We start from the raw sequence: 23,739 nt of genomic DNA, 5'->3' as shown, positions 1-23,739 counted from the left end.
GTCTGGTCCCTTGGAGCCTCCAACCACATTTTCATCAACCAATCATATATAACCTTGTTTTATGTGTGTTTCTGTTTAAAGACACCTCATTTGTGTGTGTGTGTGTATACACATATATACAGTTGATTCATTAACACTGAACTCAAGGCAAGCAGCCCTCTACCCTCAACTCTGAACAAAAGTATCTAACACACATCCTTTCTCCAAAAGGTACGTTACAGCCTTCCTACTCTTCAAACACTAGACAGCACTCTAGCACTATGCTTGTGGACTACTTTAAACAGCAAAATCACTCACAAAAAGCACAAGAATGTGAAGATGCGGTATTAAGTAGACCTCAAGGACACCTGTTTACAGTCAGCGAGCTGAACCGAGAAGGCAGCGGGGCCTCGGCCAGGACCACGCACACTGATCCGCTCTGCACTCGTCCATGACAGACAGCACCAACACCACAGGTACAGCGTTGGGGGTTACAAATAAATTTTATTAAGTAGATGAATTCACGAACATAGACTCCACAGATAATGAGTATTGACTGTAATTATAACTTCGGTTTTAAGGAAAATTCTTACTTAAAAGTCAAGGGCCAAACAGCAGTAGGCTACAGCTGAACTCCTTCACAATTTAAAGTTGAGCACCTTACGATTTATAAATTACAATTTATAGAGGCAATTAAGTTTCCTTTCCATAATGCAAAAGAAAGCAATGTGTGCCATCATTCGTTTGGTTTAATGTACTCATTGTCTTTAGCAAAATCTTTCTTATCCAATTAAATTCAGCCCATAGTCGCTGAGTATCTCCACCTGCAGAACATGGAGAGGTGTGGGATTATCTCAGTTGAAGCAATTTTCAGTCCTCCTGACCATGGAAGGGGAGGTTGAGGCCATTCCTAACCCCAATCACGACAGACAGAATACGATCGAGGCTACCGTAGACATCTATTGTGCATGAGACGGGTAAACATAGAAAGCTATGGGGACCCAACGAAGGAGAAAGTGCACCCTCTTGAGACTGTCTTATGAAACGTGATGGAGACAGTGACATCTGAAAAGAGCTTGAGGGACGAGTACAGTGGTAACTGGAGCTGTGGGAGAAGGTGGTGACGATGTCCTGAAACCAGAAGCAGAGGAGCATGGTGGAGAGATGTGTTTTGGAAACTGAGTCAGAATCCAGCATGGGTGTAGGGTAGGTGAAAGGCATGGTTTCCCTTACTACTGTAAGGCAAGACATGATGCCCCCCAAAAGCTAACAAAGAAGAGAACTTGAAGGCCAATGACTAAGTGAGGAAGGGAGATTGGTCCAACTACCTTGTTCCTTCGCATTATTTCCAGAAGCTTCTTGGTTTACTCAATCTTTACAATGCAGTGGTTAACTCTTGACCGGTCCATCTTTCACCTCCTTAACCAGACTGGGAACTGGAAGCAAGCAGGGGCCAAGCCTTCTTCTTCCTTAGCCTCCCTCCCTCCCCAACACACAAACACACACCCAACCTACAAAAGGTTGCCTGACACCAATACCTTCATGCACCAGTCTTTAGTAAATATTTACTCATTCAATAATTGGCTTGACAAATACACTGAGCCCTGGTCTGTTTCCTAATACAGGTTCTTCCCGTGGAGCAGATGGCTACATTTTCTCGTTAACTGTCCCCGCGTTTTCTCAGAATATAGGTGTATGTGGAAAATGAGACTCTTAAAGTGCCACAATATTGCATTATACATTTTTATCTCCTTATCTAAAACTGAAAATAAGTGTTCACCCCATCTCTACAAATATTACAGTTAAATTTGTAAATGTATTGGTATGACCGTAAAAATCCTAGTTTTTAGGCTATGTTCTATTTCAGCCTTTGATTCTATAATTCCTTTTAGAAGTAAATACTAATAGTGTTCTTGGATTGTCTTTGGAGTATAAATATTATGAGATTAAACATTTCTGAATATTCCTTTTCTTAAAAAGATTTTATTCATTTATTTGACAGAGAGAGAGATCACAAGTAGGCAGAGAGGCAGGCGGAGTCGGGGGAAGCAGGCTTCCTGCCAAGCAGAGAGCCTGATGCCGGGCTCGATCCCAGGACCCTGAGATCATGACCTGAGCCGAAAGCAGAGGCTTAACACACTAAGCCACCCAGGTGCTCCACATTTCTGAATATTCTTGAATAAAAACTCGTTTTTTACATAAAATTATTTAAATCACATCTTAAATTGTTTCTTCTCTCACAAATTATTTTAATTATATAAATATTTTAAGAAGCCCATTCTTTTTTTTTTTTTAATTTTTTTGGGGGGGGACGGGGGAGGGACAGAGGGAGAGAGAGAAAGAGAATCCCAACTGGACTTCATGCCCAGCACGTGAGCCCCACACAGGGCTTGATCCCACAACCCCGAGATCATGACCTAAGCCGAAATCAAGAGGCCAACACCCTAAAGACAGAGCCACCCAGGTGCCCCAGAAACCAATTCTTGTTCCTTATTAACTGCTCAAATAAAAATGTCTCCAGTTGCACAAATTCAAAGAATATTAAAACCAGTAAATATTTAAATTTGAATATACTTCATGTAAAGTATGTGGCTTGCCATAGTAGCTAGTCTATAGCTAAGAACTCATAAATTAATTTAACTATTATTCATGGATTCTAACTTTGAGTTTTCTATTAGAAATGATTACTATGGGCGCCTGGCTGGCTCAGTCAGAAGACGATGCGACTCTTGATCTCAGGGTCGTGAGTTTGAGCCCCACACTGGGTGTAGAGTTTACTTAAGTCAGTAAATATTTAAAACAAGAAGTGACTATTAGATTTTGGGGTGCCTAGGCGGCACAGTTGGTTGAGCGTCTAACTCTTGGTTTTGACTTGGGTTGTGGTCTCACGGTCATGAGATGGAGCCCTGAGACAGCTCTATACTCAGCTCAGAGTCTGGTTAAGATTTTCTCTCCCTCTCCCTCTGCCCCTCCTCCCCACGTGTGCATGCACTCTTTCTCTCTCTCAAATAAATAAATCTTCAAAAAAAAAAAAAAGGAAATGATTACTAGATTTAATAACAGAGGCAAATTCAAAAATACTCACATTTGGAGTCAAATTATTTTACTTACTGCCTCAAAACCTCGATGTGGGTGATCAGGAAATCCGCCTGGTCTACCTCCTTTAAATTCATCAAACAGTAAAAATGGATCCAGATTTTTCAACTGAAATAAAAATTAAATCCAGCAGATTAGACATGCCTTTTAAACCACACTAGTCGGGGCTATATTCATGGATAGATCTAACAAAACTCACCGAAAATGACATAGCTAATGATAAACTTTTGCAATGACAGTTATTTTCAGGCAAAAACTACTTACACACACACACACACACACACACACACACACACACAGAGATTGACTAAGTTAAAGAGCTGATTTTATAAGAAGTACAAAGAGAGGAAAAACATTTCACGGTCATCTAAGATCTAAAGGGTTAGCACAAACCAGATACTGTCTTTCCTAAGCAGATGCAAAAAAATAAATAAATAAAACCCACCAGTGACTGCATTATCATAAATGCTCTGGAGGAGGACAATTTAACTCATATGTTAGACTACTCTATCCAGGCAAAGATACACATGAAATTATGATGGGAGATGGGCTGAGGATAGAGGCCAAATCTTAAAGGAGTTGGGGTTTTATCCTGAAAGTGACGGGTTTTAACCAGGTTAAGATCAGATTTAGAAAGATCACTCTAGCATTCAAGTGGAAGATGGCTGAGAGAAGGAAGAGACAGGAGATGAAGAATATTCAAAAGGCACTTTCACTAGTCCAGGCAAAAACAAAGTTCCACTCAGGCAACGGCAGTAGAGATGGAGAATGAGAAACAGAGGAGCACTGGATGCCCCGTCCCCAGGTGTCTAGTGATGGTGCCCAGGAAGATGGGAGAGGCATCCAGAAGCCCAGGGAATCTAACAGAAGAAGCAGCCCTGAAATAGTTATTTTAGGTAGTCATTTTAGGTCACACTGACTCTGAGATATCTACATAAACGTTATCTGTAAAAATAAAACTACGGATCATCAGTGTCTGGTATGTTGTACAAAAGTGTGAGAGAGGCAGAAACAGATCAGGCAGTCGTCGGCGTATCTTTACAGCTATCTTGGTTATTCCTGGCCATTTGTTATTCTACAAAAGTTTTTATTAAACTTAAAAGCTTAGGGAAATAGAAATGTATTTCTGATTGGAATCGCTTTGAGTCTATGGACCAAGTGGGAAAGATTAATCTTTTTTTTTTTTTTTTTGTAGAGAGAGAGAGCGAGAGCGCGCACATGTATGAACCCAGGGAGAAGGGCAGAGGGAGAGGGAGACACGATCTTAAGCAGGCTCAGCACCCGGTGTGGAGCCCCGAGGCAGGGCGCCATCCCACAACCCTGAGAACATGACCTGAGCTGAAATCAACAGTGGGATGCTTAAGCGACAGAGCCGCCCAGGTGTCCCTAGGGAAGGTTGATATTTATGTAATACTGAGGTTTCCTATACATAAACATAGTTATCTCCACCTATTTGGGGCTTTTAAAATGTCTTTCAATAGGGTTTGTAATTTTCTCCATAAAGACTTTGTATATATTTTTTTAATTTTTGTAGCTAACATTGCTAATGACATTGTAAATACGATTTTTAAATTGTGTTTTTGAATAGTATGCTACTAAGGATTAAAAATGTAAATAGAAAAGTGATTTTTGAACATTGCTAAGCTCTTATTAATTTTAATAATCTATCCATACTTTGGGTTTTCTTTCCAGACATTCAGATCACCAGTGTATTTATCAATAAGCTTTTGCCCAGGGGCACCTGGGTGGCTCAGTTGTTAAGTGTCTGCCTTCGGCTCAGATCATAATCCCCGGGTTCTGGGATCGAGCTGCACGCTGGGCTCCCTGCTCAGCCAGGAGGCTGAGCATTCTCCCCCCTTCCTCTGCCTGCTCGTGAGCTGTCTCTTTCTCTCTTAAATGAATAAACAGAAATCTTTTTTTTTTTTAAATAAGCTTTTGCCCAGTAGTTCACAAATTCCTTTGGTTGCATTAAAGGTGTGGCAGGCTGCTTTTCTCTGGATTTTGCTAGGCGTGGCTGGCCTCCACACGGCTTGTCATTCTTCATCCCAAGCTGAAACAGTGTCCACTATCTAGGACATGCTGTTCTCATAACCAAGGACAAGAGCACATGGAAGCCAAGCCAACAAGGCACAATCACGTTAACACGTCCCTTTGGTGTCAGCATGTGACATGGCCAAGCCCAGGGCAGGAGGAGGGCACTTAAACCCTGCCTATGGGACTCACAGTTAATGTACCTAAAACTGGGGGGAGTGTGTAATCCCACAGGGGGTGGGCAGTAAATATTTGGGGGAATAATATCCCAACCAACACCCGTCAGCAAATAACGGGTTTTTCCCCTTCATTGTCCAGCCTTACACGTTCTGTTTCTTTCTCTTGTCTTTTTGCAAGCTAGCATATCTACAACAATGCTGAGAAGTGACAGTAATAGATGTCCTTGTTTCCTCGATTTTATACAGATTCACCGCCACACAGGTTGTTTAATGCACGTTTTCTGCGGATTCTCTTCATAAGAAGAAAAAATCCCCACTTCTTCTAGTTTATTAATGTTTTGAACATACACAGTTGTTGAATTTTATTGAACCCTTTTTTTGTGTTATTGAGATACTTTTCCTCTCCTGTAATCTCTTAATGTTGGTAAATTACATAACTAGATTAACCAACCTCAAACCAAATTTGCTACATTTCGGCAATCCAAACTTTGTGGCGATATATTATCTTTTTAATACATTCTGTATCTGGGTGGTTAATATTTTATGATTCTTGCTAAAATGTATATAAAAGCAACATGATTATCCTTTCACTTGCTGTCCTTGTCCGGTCTTGACTGCAAGGCAATGCCATTTCATGAAGTGATGAGAGGACTCCCTTGAGCTTCCTTTCCCTAGACAGTCTGCACAGAACTGGAATTATCTGTATCTTAAATATTAAATATTGGGTGAAATTTATCTGTAAAATCATGTGGAGCTGCCGTATTTGTCACAGGCTTTTAAAATACTGACTCCAGGGGCGCCTGGGTGGCTCAGTGGGTTAAAGCCTCTGCCTTCGGCTCAGGTCATGATCCCAGGGTCCTGGGATCCAGCCCCGCATGGGCTCTCTGCTCAGTAGGGAGCCTGCTTCCCTCCCTCTCTCTGCCTGCTGCTCTGCCTACTTGTGATCTTGCCCTCTGTCAAATAAATAGTTAAAATATTAAAAAATAAAATAAAATACTGACTCCATTGCCCTAATGGCTATGAAACTATTCAGACTTTCTTCTTTCTTTCTCATTGTTTTCAGACTTTAAGCCTTTCTCCAGCTTCCCGGCAGGTGAACTAATTACATTTTTTAAGTTGCATTTTTATCTCAGGGAGTCTACTGGGTCATGCTACTAGAAATTTCTAGAGAGTACTAGACCCTCTCTGTGTCCCTGTCTCTGGTTTCAACTCTCTGATTTTCACGTTCCATGGGAAAATGCACACACACAGACACACCCCAGATAGTGTGCACACACATAAATTTAACAAGCTACCGCAAGTTTTTCACATAACCAAGTCTCAGTTCCTTCACTTTAAAATGTGGCCTGTCACCCATTAAAAAGCTGGGCCACTTTGCAGCCCATCCCAATCCTGTGTTTCATGCAGTGAAATACTAAAAGGTAACTGAAAAGTACAAAAAAAACATTTATTGAATCCTCCCCCAAACACCCAAGAGGGCGCTTCAACCTCAAGGTCCATTTCAAACCACCCTCACTGTTGTCCGGCAAGTCCCCAATATTTCCATCCCCTCTCACTCAACTCCTCACCCCCTCACGCCCTCTCACCTTTGCACCCCCGGGAGACAGTGCGCTCCTTTCCTCCTCCTCCCCTCTCGCCTCCTGAATGGACTCTCTCCCCCGCCAGCTCTCTGCCCCTTCCAGGGAAAATCAGTCCTAGACCTTTCCAGTCTTACCCCGTCACCCATATAACCCACTTCAGCTCAGTGAAAGCCCGTGAATGGAACCAGGGCTGGGAGGAAGAGGGTGAAAATGCTCCTCTCGTATTATGTATTTTTCCTCTCACTGGATAATACACAGCTTGAAGCACTGGAAACAATGAGTGCCTGGCAGCGGGGCCAATGCCTAGAGCGCCGTGGGTTTGAGACCAGTGGCCGGGGTGCGCACCGACCCGTCTCCGAGCCACACCATCCCCACATGCAAAAGAAAGGCTTCAGATGGCTTTTTAAGGTGGCTTTTTAGTTCCACGCTATTAGGATTTTCTGATATTAAAATATGGGTAAAGAGGAGATGAATATGTATTGCTTCTTGGTACCAGTTTGGTGTCCGAGAGATAGGGGAAGGGGCTGAAGAGGCAGAAACGTCCAGTCACAAAATACGTAAGTCACGGGGACGGACAGGACAGCCAGTGCTGTCTGCTGACAGGTGGTGGCCAGGCTTGCGGCAGCGACCAGTTCGTAATGTACGTGAATATCAAATCACTCTGCGGGACACTTGAGCTAAGACACCAGCCATTATGCTGCAGCAGAGAAGTAAAAATACTGTCACACACACATACACGCAAAAGAAAAAACTGTGTAAAAAAAAATGGAGTTTCCCATGAGCAAGTATGTCCTGCTATGAAATAAATGGCGGAAAGCAGAGGTTCCTCCTTTCCAGGCCCTCCCTCATCACCATCTGCCGCTCGCAGGACAAGGGTCATCACCTGGCAAGGACTGTTTGCTCAACACCGATTGCACACTCGAAACTTCTGGTCACCAATAGCGAAACTTCTGGTCACCAATCCATGACACGGGGATGCGCAGAGGAAGAAAAGGCAGCACAAGCAAAAGTCTGCAGTAGCCGGGGGCTGGTCGAGAAGAGCCAAAAGGATGTAGTGTTTGTGGCCAAGAGATGGGGCGTAAGTGTGAGACACTCTTCCTCTAACAAGCAAGAGTATCTCGCATCAGACTACTGTACTAGAGTGTGATTTGCAGGGCTGGGCATTAGGACTTATTAAAGTTCCTAACATTCTGGTGGCTCCTGGGTGGCTCAGCCGGTTAGGTGTCTGTCTACAGCTCAGGGCATGATCCCTGGGTCCGGGATGGAGCCCGGGGTCGGGTTCCCTGCTCAGTGGGGAGACTGCTTCTCCCCATCCCTCTGCCCCTCCCCCTGCTTGAGCACACACTCTCTCGGTCAAATAAAGTCTTTTAAAGGAATAAATCAAGTTCCTAACATTCAGTAAACATTTAGCAAGTATTTAAGGGCACGTCAGGGGCATGCCTTGTGATCTGTAGGCAGGATCTGATTGATAGAACTCGGATTTTCTACATTTTGACTTGGTCGCCAACTCATCCACAACTTTCTCTTTCTACATATTAAACTGACGAGCTTCTCAAAGCTTTTGAACCAAAGGAGAAGGTCCTTTCCCTCACACTATTCCAAATCCTTTAACTGCCAAATTCAGGTGGCAGCTTCAAAGCTATTCCCTTTGATGTCCTGAGAAGGCCCGTCAACACCTGTGGCCACCACCCGTCCAGTCTGTGACACTGCCTTAGTAAGGCTCCAGCTGCCCAGCATTTTTTTTTTTTAAGATTTTATTTATTTATTTGACAGAGAGAGAGAGAAAGATCACAAGTAGGCAGAGAGGCAGGCAGAGAGAGGGGGAAGCAGGCTCCCTGCTGAGCAGAGAGCCCGCTGCAGGGCTCGATCCCAGGACCCTGAGATCATGACCTGAGCCGAAGGCAGAGGCTTAACCCACTGAGCCACCCAGGCGCCCCCTGCCTGGCATTTTATTTAAATCAGAAAGCACTGGACCTAGCTACCAGGAACGTCCGTTCCTTGCAGATAGGGCCAACGTTATGCTTTTTTATGCCGCTCCGCTGCCTCTAGAATAATTCTGCGTGCACAGAAGGTACTAAAGACATCCCAAGTGGTCCTTGGGTTACATCCTAAGGCACCCTCGTAGCTGCGTGTGGTCACATGACTGACTCTGGCTAATGAGAGGTATGTAGAAATTGCTGGGTGAGCCTTTTACAGAAATCCTTTATATATCTATTTTTTAAAAAGATGGATAGTGGCACCTTGCTGTTTGCCCTCTTCGTCCTCTCTGCACCCAATGGTTGCTATTGCCCCAACAGCTGTCTCGGACCGTAAGGCGATGCACTAAGAAGGAACTAAAAATGATGAACTAAGATAGAATGAGCATGGGTCTCTGAAAAGCGGGGAGCCTTCAGGCTCACCCTAGACCTTGGGTTTTCAAAAGAGAAACACAAATCCTTACACAGGCAAACCATTGGTTTTAGCGGCCGCTTTGTGTTACACAGCTGAACCTAAACCTCACGGACAGAGGGCAATAATGTCCTGGGACCAGCTGAGATCCCGCCCTCCCAACACCCAACACCCAACACCATGCCCGCCTGTGTCAAGGCAACATGGGTGCAGCAGAAGGGAAAGGGCCGTCAAAGACAGACTCCAGCAGCTGGGACTACCTCCTGGGCCTACTCAGCATCGAGGCAGGGGCCCGACTGTAAGAGTGAAAAAGCACAGGGGTGCCCGGGTGGCTCAGTTGGCTGAGGGACTGCCTTCGGCTCAGGTCATGATCATGGAGTCCCAGGATCGAGTCCTGCATCGGGCTCCCTGCTCAGTGGGGAGTCTGCTTCTTCCTCTGACTCTCCCCTCTTATGCTCACTTTCCCTCATTCTCTCTCTCAAATAAATAAATAAAAATAAAATCTTAAAAAAAATCACTGAAAAGGCAGAAAGAAACTGGCAGCATGAAATCCAGACTGAGATCTAGATTCAGCCTTGAATGGACTTGAGCTCTGACTCCATGCCCCTCCACCATGATTCAACACCGAGAGACCTCGATAATGGACAGCGCCATCTACACAGGCTGTATCAATCAGGACCAAGATTTCTCAAGGTTATTTGACGATATCAGGAGATTCATAATTTTTAAGTATGTAATGGGGTTATAGTTTAATTTCTTAAAGTTGCAATCTTTTAGAAACACAAACTGAAATATTTACAAGGAAAATGGAATGATTCACCTTTAAAATACTTTGAATGCAGGGGTGCCTGGGTGGCTCAGTGGGTTAAAGCCTCTGCCTTCGGTTCAGGTCATGATCCCAGGGTCCTGAGATCAAGCTCCGCATCGGGCTCTCTGCTCAGCAGGGAGCCTGCTTCCCTTCCTCTCTCTCTGCCTGTCTCTCTGCCTACTTGTGATCTCTGTCAAATAAATAAAATCTTTAAAAAAATAATAAAATAAAATACTTTGAGTGCAGGAACAGATGGGGAATATAGAGGAAACGAAAATGTCCGTGAGTTGATCACTATGGAGATTGGGTACATGGGGACTCATTACACTCTTTTCTCTATTTTTCTAAGTTTGCAATTCTTCATGATTAAAAAAAAAATGTCTGAGACTGGCCCCAGGAAAATCATGTTCCACCAAGGAGTGTACCCAGAGGCGGGTACAAAGGAGTCGGCTTCCCTCCTGCTGGGGGCACAGCCAAGGGAGCCACGAACATCGCGCTATGCAATCATCATCCACGTTCCAGCTTGGTAGCCTTGGCCCACACAGAATCCTAATGAAAGCCAACCCCACCTCATCTCTGCCATATTGTTCATCACCAAAAGGCTCAGTGAAAGCTTTGTAAATACCTCTACTTCCTCATTTACGGCCATAAGGAACCGGTCACTGAGGGCCACTCATACCAAACACTGTTGTAAATTCTACACTAAAATAGCTCTGGGCTCCAAAGGGTTGGCGATGTTTCTTTAGAGACGAAGCCTTGGCACAAAAAGTTTAAAACGTACCGCCCCGAAACCACATCAGTGCTTCCCTTCTCTGCGGATTGGAGGGTGAGGGGGTCTGCCCTTCTGCCACGCTAACAGTATGGTGACAACCTAAATGGTCCAAAGTAGGTCCATGACTAAGACAGTAACAGTGTGCCGGACACAGGAACATGTCACAGCGACTTAAATGATGTTCGTGAAGGGACTGCCTGGGTTGGCTCAGTCGGTCAAGCATCGGACTCCTGATTTCAGCTCAGGTTGTGATCTCAGAATCGTGAGACCGAGCCCCCAAGTCGGGCTCCGCACTGCGCATGGGGCCTGCTTGACATTCTCTCTCTCCCTCTGCCCCTCCTGGCTTCACACGTGTGCGTGCACTCTTCTCTCTCTCTCTCTCTCTCAAAAAAAAAAAAAAAGATGTGCATGAAGAATTTATAATTCCATGGGAAGTGCTTATGTTACCCTGTTAAATGAAAAAACAAGGACAGAAATTTGTTTAGTTTATATAATCCCCGTTATGTAAAACATACAGCTATAATGGAGAAAAAAGGAAACATTCTCTGTCTTAATCATGATTAAACCAGGGTGACAGCATTAGGAATGATTCCAATCCACATATTTTTCCTTAGGGTAGAGGCATAAATGGGAGACCCTCTGAATCAGTAGAATGTGGGGGTCTTTAAAGCACGGGTTTTCAGCCAGGCACTCTTAACTGGGTACCACGGATAGAATTCAGGGCAGCTATAAGTTCGGCTGGGAAAAAAAATTACGTCTTGATTTTCACTAACCTCTAACTGAAAATTGCTTTTTCATCTGGAATTTTTTTTTTGGTAGTAAAATACACATAAGAAAATTTACCATTTTAACTTTTTTTTAAGTAAACACTTCAGTGTCAGGAAGTACATTCACACTGGTAAGTAAGCAAGCGTCCCCAGCAGCCATCTTCAGGCTGGAATGTAATACTTTATTTTATTTTTTTTTAAATTTATTTATTTATTTATTTGACAGACAGAGATCACAAGTAGGCAGAGAGGCAGGCAGGGGCGGGGGGAGAAGCAGGCTCCCCACTGAGCAGAGAGCACGATGCGGGGCTCGATTCCAGGACCCTGGGATCATGACCTGAGCCGAAGGCAGAGGCTTTGACCCACTGAGCCCCCCAGGCGCCCCTGGAATACTTTAACCATGAATGCAGTCAAAGCAGGACAGTAAATCACCAGCACCTGCGACCCTGTCACCACTAGAACTCAAAGCTGTTTCATATAACGTGACAGTTGCTACAGGTATACTGAACTACTCTTTTAAAGATTTATTTATTTATTGGGGGGTGGGGCTCAACCTCAGGACCCTGAGATCATGACCTGAGCTGAAACCAAGAGTCAGAGGCTCAACTGACTGAGTCACCCGGGTGCCCCAGTATAGGGAACTATTACTATCCATGTCCCTCGCAGCTTTGAAATTAGGTAGTGATATGACCTGCCACTGAGTCTTGTTACTTCATGCAAGTTACTAGATTATAAATTTGTTTTGTAATATTCTGCTCACCATATTGCCATATGTTTTCCTTTGTAATCCTATGTATTTTATTTCACACATTAAAAAAATATTATTCTGGGGCACCTGGGTGGCTCCGTGGGTTAAGCATCTGCCTTCAGCTCAGGTCACGAGCTCATATCCCTCTCCCTCTGCCACTCCCCTGTTTGTGCTCTCTCACTCTCCCTCTCCATCAAATAAATACAATCTTAAAAAATAGATGTTACTCTGAGAAGAAACGCGTTGGTTTCATCAGACTATGAAAGGGGTTGACAGGACTAAAAATATTTAGAAAGCTTCAGCAGATGTGTCCTGACAGATGGAGTCATTAAAGAATTAGCCACCCTCGACACACAATAATGGCTTTACTAATGGGTGTCCAAATTCCTCATAATTGTTCTTTCAGTGATGTGGCCTAGTAGAATATGATAGCACATCCATCTCCGTGTCCCCAACACCCACTGTCCATTTAGACCTTAGAATAATCTTGTTTGCATGTAACCCTTATTTGCGTGTAACCCTTTGGAAAACAATGTCTGATGGACCCCCAATGACATTCACAGGTGAAAACGAAAGAGCCGATTTTAGGCAGAAGAACAAACTGACTTCATTTTTTAAAAAGAATCCAGGGACGCCTGGGTGGCTCAGTCGGTTAAGCCGCTGCCTTCGGCTCAGGTCATGATCTTAGGGTATTGGGATCGAGTCCCGGATCGGGCTCCTTGCTCAGCAGGGAGCCTGCCTCTCTCTCCGCCTCTGCCTGCTTGTGTTCCCCCCACCTCTCTCTGACAAATAAATAAATAACAAATAAAATCTTAAAAAAAATAAAAAATAATCCATTTCCCTAATATACTTCTTCCTTTATTCAAAAATATCTGGCGGCAGAGGGGAGATGATCAACATCACTAATCACCAGGGAGGGAAATGCAAATCCAAACCACAGTGAGAGATCACCTCACACCTGTCAGAATGGCTAGCATCAGAGAGCCAAGAAATAACAAGTGAAGGGAAGGGTGTGGAGGAAAAGGAACCCTTGTGCACTGCCAGTAGGAATGTAAATTGGTGCAGCCACTATGGAAAACAGTAGGAGGTTCCTCGAAAAATTAACAGTAGGACTACCATATGATCCACGATCCCACTTCTCGGTGTTCACCCAAAGAAAACAAAAACACTAACTTCCAGAAAGTGATCTGCACCCCCACATTCATTGCAGCATTTTTCCACAATAGCCAAGACATGGAAACCACCCTAATACCCACTGAATGGAAAAAGAAAATATGATATATATGTTGTACTCACACACACACACACACACACACACACACACACACACACACACACTGAGATACTACTTAGTCATAAAAAATGAGATCTTGTCATGTGTAACAACGTGGGTAGATCTTGAGGGCATTATGCTAAGTGAAATAGAGAAAGCCAAATACCATAAGAGCTCACTTACATGTGGAATCAGAAAATAAATAAATGAACCAAGCGCACAGACACAGAGAAGAGCTTCATGGTTTTTGCCAAAGGTGGGGGAGGAGGTGGGCGAAATACGTCAAGGTGCTCAAAAAGTACTCAGTTCCAGTTATAAGTTATGATATCAGTAAGTCCCGGGGATGTCATGTACAGCATGGTGACTGTAATCAACATCATTGTTCTGCACACTTAGAAGTTGCTAAGAGAGTACATCTGAAAAGTTCTCATCACAAGAAAAAAAAGTTGTCTAACTACGTATGGTGACAGATGTTAACTAGACCGATTGTGGTGATTGTTTTGCAATATATATAAAGTTCAAATCTCTGTGTTCTTTGGTTGTTTACCTGAATCTTACAATGTCATAGGTTAGTTATACTGCAATCAAAAAATGTTTTTGGAATCTGGGATGGTGATGAGCACTATTTTCTATGAACTATAATCACCACTTGATACCTTTCTGTACAAATAAGATGTTCTTTCCTGCAAGTCCCACATCCTCTGCAATTTTCAAATAAAACTGCTATCTCATGCTGAAGGAGGTCTACCTAACCTAAAATCATCTATGAGAGAAGCCTTCTCACACCCCCATCCCCACAGGAGGTCCACAGAGTTGGGTCTCTGTGGTTTGTCCACAAACCCAAATCCTTCGCAACACTAACTGGCCAAGGGGGAGGGAGAAGGGACCCAAACCAAGCCAAGAAGATGCTCTCGCCTGGGAATTTGGAACCGGGACCTAATGTTACTCCTTGGTGCCTTGAATTGCGGGGGAGTCAACTTGGGGCTATAAGGTGGGCATGTTTGGTGATGTGCATGCTCAGGCTGGTGGCTCAACTCAGGGTAGGACGAGCGAAAACGGGAGCAAATGCGGAGAGGGGTGGAGAGGCTTCAGCTGCACCTTCTGTGCCAGACCTCTGTGCCCAAGTTAGTGAAACCCCCTGAGAGTTCGCCCCTGTGGCCCCCCCATAAGGCAGGTCATGATTGCCCCAAGCCCTCTCTTCCCAAGGTAAGCCTCAGGTCCCACCAGCGCCTTCTGCAGGAAAGCACGAAAACAGCTCCCCCAGCAGCTTACCTCGGGTCTGCTAATGCTTCGGCGGACCCTGGCTCCAAACCCTTCCGACTGCTCTGCTCGCGGCTGAGCATGGACAGGATCACTTTCTTGGAGGATGCCATGCTGAAGTCTCAAAAGAGTGTTCCAACGCTGAGGTGTTGCCCCTCAAGGGGGGGGGCAACAAAAAAGAAAAATCATAAGGAGGACACATCCAAAGACCACGAAATAAGGGATATTAAATTCAGACCTGCCCAAAATATTAACAGCTACAATATATCGGCTGCTTAGTCTGTAGAAGACCTGGGTTAGGAAATTTAAAACAATAATGCTGGTGAACATGTATGAGCACTAATACATTAGTACCACTAATCATTTGCAATCTCATGCAATCCTACAGCCATCTTTTACAAGGTTTAGCAATAACAGCTCTGCTGGGCACTTACTAACCTCTAATGAGTGCTTTACCTGCTTGCCTTTTTTTTTTTTTTTTTTTGAAGCCGGCTCCACACCCAACGTGGGACTGGAACTCGGGACCCCGTGGTTAAGAGCTGCATGCTCAACTGATCGGGCCAGCCAGGCGCCCCTTTATCTGCTTTATCTCATTGCAATTTCTCAACCTCCCCCACCCCTCATTGCTGCCCCACGAGGGAGGTGCTACGGGGAGGCTGAGAGAGATTTACGTGGTGACTATGGGAACACGGAGGAAATCCGTGAGGTCTGTGACTCTCACCAAAACACGTTTAAGATCTTGGCACCGAAAGGGTCTTCGAGGATCACCAAATTCAAAGATCCATCTATCCCTCAAGTTCAGGGCCAACTTGAGTGGCAAGAAATCTTTGAGCTTTGTCAGGAAGTTTTCAAGAGCGCAAGAAACCGAAGGAGGAAGTGTCCTTGACACCAATCCTGTATTTGAAGACCCGTCTATACCCCACCATTGTTATTCAAAAGAGTTTTCTCTCTGTGGGCCAGTTAGTTGTACAGAACGGAGTATCCCAGAACAAACACAACACACCTCTCCTCCGCTTCAAATGGTTGCACAGCGTGCCGCCAAATCTCTAAAACTCATTTTCAAGCGAAAGACAACCCATTCGTTCAAAGATTCCTACTCAAATCACCAAAGACGCTTCAGCAAGAAGCATAGACCTGAGAGCGCCGGTTTGGATCCCGGCGTCACCAGGCACCTGCTGTGTGCCCCGAGGCCACTTCCTAAGCCTCTCTGTGCTTCAGTTTTTCCATCTATGAACTAGGGGTACTAAGACTGCCTACCTCAAAGGAGTGTGGTCAGCCCTCTAGGAATGCTAGGTGCTGTTAGGCAGAGCACTCCATTCGGTAACGGCCGGCCCGTCCGTCAAAATGAGTTTCCCCCCGAACCCCCGGGCAAGCAATCAATCAATACTTATTGGGTGCTGGACAGTGGGGTCTCAGAAAGGCATTCAATCCTCAGAGCGGTACAGAACCGACATCACCTCCCTAACAAGAAACCAGGGAGGGCTTTACGCGCGCCACTTCTAGGTCCTTCCAAACTCCCGCCCCGTAAATTCTACGCAGGCGAACAACTGACGAGGTGCTTACCAGACCGCGGTACTTTGCAGACAGGAAAGCCGCCTGGCACTTTTTGCCCAATGCCTGAGTCCTATTTAAGCATCTCCCGTCACCTCCCGAGAGCCTCCCCCGGAGTCGCGGGCTTGCTGGGGAAGGCGGGCGCACCAGGAGCGCAGCACCCCCTCGAGCCTCCGGTCCCCTGCGGAGGCGGCGCGGGACGCGGGGCGCGGGCATTTAGCGCAGGGCTGGGAGGGCGCCTGAGCTGGTAGCCTCACCGTGACTCAGCGTTTCGCCGCCCGCCACCTCCGCGGAGCGGTGGTCTGGGGGGAGGGGTTTTGGGGGCGGGGGGCGGGCGTGGGAAACGCTCCGTTATTTCCGGACCGGGGGGCTCCTCTCGCGCCACGCGCCGCCCCTCCCTGCCTGTTCTGCTGCCCCGGGACCTCCGCGCCCCTCCCGGCCGGGAGAGATGCTACCCACCCCCTCCAGGCTATTGGGGTGGGGGGCTCTCTGAGCCGGGCAGGCGCTCCGATCCGGACACTGTGGCTTCCAATTGTGCCTCCATCACTTGTCACCTGCGCGAGATGGGGCAGGTGGCGCAGCCTCTCTGTGCCCCCAGTCCTGCCACTGCGAAATGGGGACGGGGAGAACAGAGCCCACCTGGTGGGGTTGTAGGGAGAAGTCAATGAGCTGGGTATGCCCTCAGCGCTACACGATGGTGGGGGAGCCGCAAGACTTTTGTGCTCCTGCCTGAAAAAGAGACACGCTGTAGTGGGGAGACAGTTGGTTAAGAGCTTGGTTGTTGAGGGGTGCAGGCATTGGAGAGTTTTCCCAGAGCGGAGCGGAGTTGCGGGAGCCGGTGAGCGCACCGATCTAGTTCATTGCTGGAATGCTTAACCAGGGGTACAGGCATGGCAACCGGTTCCTGTCCTCTAAAGACCAGAAAGCTCATTGTGTGGTTTTGAAAAAGGCAAGACAGTGGTGCTCGTAAAACAGGGGCCAGAAAACTCCGTAGAGGGCCAGAAGGTAGATGTTTTGAACTTGTCGGGCCACTTACGTTCTCCGAGAACACTGCTCCAGCTAGCCTTTGTAGCAACAAACCGGCCACGGACAGCACGTGGAATAAACGGGTGTGGCTGTTTCAATAAACATTCATTCATTCATTCATTCATTCATTTATTTATTTATTATAAACGTATAATGTATTTTTAGCTCCGGGATACAGGTCTGTGAATCGCCAGGTTTACACACTTCACAGCACTCACCATAGCACATACCCTCCCCAATGTCCATAACCCCGCCGCCCTCTCCCAAAACCCCTTCCCCCAGCATGTTTCAATAAACTTTTTAAATTACGGTTACTGTTGGGGAGGGCGGATTTCCTCTGCCCTCCAAGATCCTTCTAGCTGGACGAAGAATCAAACTGACATGAGCGGGAGGAACAGGAGTAAATCAAATTACATTTCCTAAATACGGGTGATCCGCACAGCCTGAAATTACAGAGGCTTATCTGGAGTCCTGAGCTCAGGGGAGGGGGCGGGGTGCGGGAAAACAAAGGGAAGGAAGAGCATTTGCAGGAAGGTGAGAGAAGTCTGGAAAACAAAGTTTGCCCTGCTATGCACCTAAGTTTGTTAACGAAAGAGAAACCTCTGTTAGTAGCTCTCTTCTTGGTACAGTTGCCTGGAGAAGTAAAGCACTTTTCCTGAATCTGCTGGCTTTTGATTTCTTAACTCAAAATAATCTTCCTGCCAAAGTGGCCCATCGGGGGAAGTCCTGGGTGGCTCAGTCGGTTAAGCATCTGCCTTCAACTCAGGTCATGATCCTGGGGTCCTGGACTTGAGGCCCACGTTGGGCTCTCTGCTCAGTGAGGAGTCTGCTTCATCCTCTCCCTCTGCCCCGCTACCTGCGTGTTTTCTCTCTCTCAAATAAATAAATAAAATCTTTTTTTTTTTAAAGTGGCCTATCTTGAGGTGACCTGCCCTTGTCCCTACAACACTGAAATTTGAATTTCATATAATTTTCACTTGTCATGAAATATTCTTTTGATTTTTTAAAAATTTCAACCACTTAAAAATGTAAAAACTGCTCTCAGCTCACAGACTATAAAAACTAGGTAGTGTCCCTGCTCTAAAAGAACAGGGTAGTAGGGGTGCCTGGGTGGCTCAGTTGGTTAGGCGTCTGCCTTCCGCTCAGTTCATGATCCCAGGGTCCTAGGATCCAGCCCCGCATCGGGCTCCCTGCTCGGTGGGGAGCCTGATTCTCTCTCTCCCTCTACCTGCCACTCTGCCTACTTGTGCTCTAACTTTCTGTCAAATAAATAAAATAAAAGAACAGGGTAGTAGAGGAACAAGGACTTTCCCCTGGATTCTTTATAGGTCAGTGGGACTCAAATCCTTCCTCTCTACCTTACTGTGATTCAAGGCTAATTGAGATAAAACACATGAATATTAAAAGTGCCATGAAATAATACAGTATTGTTACTTCTCAGGGTTAAGATGACTTCTGAAACTTTCTCCAAATAAAATAGAAATACGGACTCTCTGGCTCCTTGCAGCCTTTAGTAAATGGTTCTGCATCTACTACCAAAAATGTCAACATTTAGTCAGTTACCTGGGCCTGAATCTCAGGCTATCCCCATCACTCTTCCACCTCGAAATCCTGTGGATTCCACACCTAATGTCTCTTACATCCCATTGCCTCCGGTCATTTATCTGATAGCCACGCCCCTCTTCTGGCCGTCAGGCTGGCCACTGGCCCATCCACTCTCCACCTCCCCGGGAAATGGAATAACTGCCTAAAACCTTCAGGGCCCTCAAGAGAACATCTTCTGATGTCTGTAATCTGGCCTCACCCCCAACATGCTGACACTCGTTCAAGGACACACGCACACACACACGCACACACACACGCGCGCACACGCACGCAGAGGCACTCCACTCCCTCTTTCTGCCATGCTGACTTGTTTTAGGCTCTGGAATGTAGATTCTCCCACTTGTGGGCCTGCTGTGCCTCTGTCTGCAACTTTCTCTCTCCTTCATCCGGCTTATCCCCATTCATGTTTCAGCTCAGTTTCCGTGTCATTCCCGCTGGGAAACCTTCCCCTCAGATCTGGGTGAGGTGTCCGACGTGGCCATCACTGTGAGATGGGGAAGCAGAAGGAGCTCCTTGGGGGGAAAAAAAAAAACTGCCTTTTTCCTCCTTCTGCTTCTATTCTTGCTAGGACCGGCACCCCCGCCTCAGGTCCTCCTTGCACGGGTCAAGGAGCTAATGATTTCTTTGGAGTCTTCCAGCACAATAGGTAACACCCACGGAGTGACCAGGTGGGTCACTGCGAACTTTTTCCAAGACCTCCGACTCCAGACACCTTGACACCAAGACCCCTGGTCCCGGGGCATAAGTGACTTATGGAGGACACCAGAGCCTTGGTCCTTATTCTGACCACTTCCTGGATGCCTGAGAGGACAGGGACACCAGACTATCACCTTCATTACAAACCCCAGACCCTGAGCAAAGACGAGACTCACTCTCCCTCCTTTCCGAGTCTCCCAGCCGCTCGGTCTTGATGTGCTCTCCCTCTCCGTCTTCAGTAAACTCTGCTCTCCCTTCCTCTCGGCTTGTGGATTATTTCCATCCTGCATACAGCCGGAGTCCCCCTTGGCTGGTCCTGCGGGACACCCTCTGGGTCCTCGGGCCCAGGCCAGCCTGCATCAATCACAAGCACCCACTGTTGATCAGACTCATTGTTTATCATCTTGTGGAAGATCCTCTATTCCTATGACAGTTGTAACCGGATGTCCCATTCGACGTGTCTTCTGCACTGTGACTTTGATACTCCCTCCATCGCAGGTGGCCTCTACTTCTCTTCCTCCGGAGTCTAGGCGGGACTTGCAGTGGCTTGGACCGCAAGTTCCAGGTGTGGCTCTGAGACGGCCTGATGGCTCTTGCTTCCTGCCCCTGGGAGCAGTTGCCGGGTGAGAAGAGCCGCGGATCAGAGGCCAACTTTTGGGGGGAAAGCCAGTGCCACGTCGATAAAACAGGAGCGCCCCAATGGCGTCCTTCTGCACTTCCAGACCCCCAGAACCATGAGCAAAGAAAAACGGTTGTTTTAAGCCACTTAGCTTCTAGATCATTTGTTTTGTGATAATAGACAACTGGAAAAGAAACTTGAATGCCAGAGGAGATAAGGTGGTTTTTCAAAGCTCTCTGGGCTAAAGAAGTGCTCTTATAAATAATAACCCTTTACGAAAGCATTTAAATGTTATTACCAATGTGACTAGCCAACCGCCAAGATAACTTATTAAACTTGACTTGAGAGATGAAGTATTGCATGCCACAGGCCACAGCAGTGACCTCTGGAGTTCAGGTGTCCTGAAGAGTTCCTCTGTTACAAACAGCATTTACAAGGAGAGCTTTGCATTTAAAGGAAGCAGAAGAGAATGGCTTCCTTGTACATCGTTACCCACTCCTCTAGTAGATTTGCAATGCTCTTGGGGATACTTTTGCTTTATCACCTTTTCAAAGGTTCCTCTGGGCCTCGGAACACCCTCCACCTCCAACACTGTACCAGGAGTGAGAGCTTCCCTTTTGTCTTGACTTTGAGAGGTCAGGCATGGATGTCGGCTAAGTCCGAGGGCCTGCCTGGTTTGGGCAAGGCAAGGAACTCTCTTTGCAGACCCCGTGTAGGAAAAGAACAGGGCTGGAAAAGCTAGAAGACCTAAATCGAAGACAAAGCAAGGTCAGAGAGGGGCCAGTGTTTATAGATGAAATACGGGGCATGGAACGTTTCTCTAGCGGGACCCACCTTGGAGAGGAGCAGCGTGACCCTGTCGTGGAACTTGGAGCACTTTTCGCACCGTCATCCGTCATCCAGATGGAGATGTCCAATATGTGTGTGTGTGAATGAGTGTGTAGGTGGATATACGGGTGTGTGGCTACATCATCAACTGCCCTCGGGGTCCTAGGAAGCATAAAGAAAACTCTGTGATGAAATGACAATGATGAAAACCTTTCCTAAATGATTCTAAATGATATCATTATGATCTTTAAAAACACCCACATTGTTGACGCATTTTATTTTACTATTTATCTCAAAATTGCATTTTCCTCTTTTGTCTGACTTACCGATTTTCTTCTCCAAGGTATATTTTGTAGGAATACACAGATGTCTTCTTTATTTCCTCATGTCCAATTTTTTTTTTCTTCTTCTACCACTTAGCTCAAAAATGCTTTCTTGCAGTTTGGTCAGGTTTTGGTAATTTGCTTCCCAGAGCACTATCGTGGCTATTCACGAAATGACCAATATCTTTGGAATATTCCAAATTAGGCATTCAGGCCCATCGAACCCAGGGAAATAGACTGGCTCAAATCAGACACTATTTTGTAAACATTTGTTTATGAAGGTCATTAATGGGCTGTTGGTTGAGGACATCCACCAGAGACGAGCAGCTATTACTCCCACTTCTACCCTCATGAGAGCAATCCGCACAGCCCTGGGTCTCTTCTATCACCCAGCCTTCTGACCCCGAAGCTACGTGTGATCCACCATTGTGTGAAACACACAACTGTGTTCCTGTCTTTCCCATGGGTTTTTGGCAGCATTCCAGAAAAGAACAGCTTATGACCCCTCTTCTGAGCCACAGAAATTTTCTAGAATGCCCCACAAGCAAAATGTTCTTGGCCCTGAAAGGCTGATTCATCTCTGCACCAAGGAAGGGGAAAAATGTAAGGGACCGATTCCCCTAATACTTATGTCAGTTACCCTGATAACCTTTCTCACTTTCCAGCTTTTATATGGTGGTGCCTTCTGGCTAAATGGAGGCTGCTTTCAAGGTCACAGCATTGGAGTTCAAACAAGAGGCTAATTTGAATTAACCTCTATCTAGTTAATGTTATGGATGCTGGTGTTCATGGATGAGGTGGACCGTTGTCTGCAACTTACCCTGAATGCACCAGAAAATAACAATGGTAAGAACTGCGGTAGCGGTGGAGGTAGTAAGACCGATCAGGCGGACTGATGGACAGACAGATGGATACACAGATATGTGACAAAGCCAATATAGCAAAATCCAATTGCAGAGTCTAGAGGGTGATATAGGGGTGCTCGCGGTACAATTCTTTTAACTTTTCTGTACTTTGAAACTGCCCGTGATAAACCTTTGGGAAAGATCATTTGACTCAAAGCAGGAATCATGGCTGGGAGGGTTCCATAAAGATACCTCCTTTGCCTACTTTCCTCATTTTCAACTCTGGCAACCTGGCCTGCAGTCCAGCTCAGTGAATGTCTGTTGAATTCCAAGCTACACGTCACTTGTACAGCTGGCAAGACTCTTCTAGAGTATGAGTTGGCAAATTTTCTTCTGCGAAGGCCAGATAGTAAATATTTGAGACTTTGCAGGCACACGGTGGTGGCTGTGTGCCCATAAATTTGATTTACAAGAACAGGTGGTGGTCATGGTTCACTGAGCCCCTCTTAGCCCCCACATCCTTACCTTCCACTAAAAATGAGAGTAAGGGGCACCTGGGTGGCTCAGCAGGTTAAAGCCTCTGCCTTTAGCTCAGGTCATGATCCCACGGTCCTAGGATCGAGGCCCGCATCGGGCTCTCTGCTCAGCGGGGAGCCTGCTCCCTCTCTCTGCCTGCCTCACTGCCTGCCTCTTTGCCTACTTGTGATCTGTCAAGTAAACAAATAAAAAATCTTTTTAAAAAATGAGAGTAAAATCGACAGCATGCCAGCAGGCTCTGTAAAGATTTCACACATATCGGGAAAGGTACTAACAAAAAGAAACAACAAAACTTTTCATGTCCACCTCCATCTCCTACTCACCCATCTCCTCTTATAAGGACCAAGCGTGACTGTTCCACCACTGAGCCCAAGGCTTAATAGGCAAGCGTTTCTAGGAGAGGCAACACATTAACGTCCCATCCCAATAAGTGTAAACTATTCACATTCAATCCCAACCTCCAAGTAGATCATTTCAGCACTGGGGGGGCAAAAGCAGGAGGTGGTAGAGAAACACCCCCAGGGAAGAGATGCCCGTGGAAAAGGCTCAGTGGGTAGAGAGAGACGCTACTGGAGCCCTTGGGGCTTACTCTTTAGAAAGCAGAGGCAGACATTAAAAGTAATAAATAAATGAATCATCCAGCAGGTTTTAAGGTGTTGAGCGCCGTGGAGAAAGACGAAGTAGAGCAGAGTAAGGGACACTGGCAGTGCTGGGTGGAGGGAAGCTGTAGGATGAAACAAGGTGGTCCAGGGAGGGCTCATTAGGAAGATGCCATCTAAAGCAGAGACCAGAGATGAGCCAACGAACCAGGCAGATGTCTGTGACAGT

General features: G+C 46.2%; 1 protein-coding gene across 1 annotated transcript in view; it reads right to left on the bottom strand.

Moving 5' to 3' along the window:
- LOC111157101 (pirin) overlaps positions 1–14,994 on the bottom strand; it is a 120,278-nt gene extending 105,284 nt beyond the window's left edge. Inside the window, 3 exon segments of the mRNA XM_022518346.1 lie at positions 3,091–3,183; positions 14,894–14,950; positions 14,953–14,994. Of these exon segments, the coding sequence (XP_022374054.1) occupies positions 3,091–3,183; positions 14,894–14,950; positions 14,953–14,994 (192 nt within the window).
- Between the last annotated feature and the right edge of the window lie 8,745 nt (positions 14,995–23,739).

The sequence above is a fragment of the Enhydra lutris genome, unplaced genomic scaffold (assembly GCF_002288905.1).
Source record: "Enhydra lutris kenyoni isolate GAN:26980312 unplaced genomic scaffold, ASM228890v2 scaffoldscaffold52, whole genome shotgun sequence".
NCBI classification, from domain to species: domain Eukaryota; kingdom Metazoa; phylum Chordata; class Mammalia; order Carnivora; family Mustelidae; genus Enhydra; species Enhydra lutris.
This window is presented reverse-complemented; position numbering and strand designations above follow the sequence as displayed.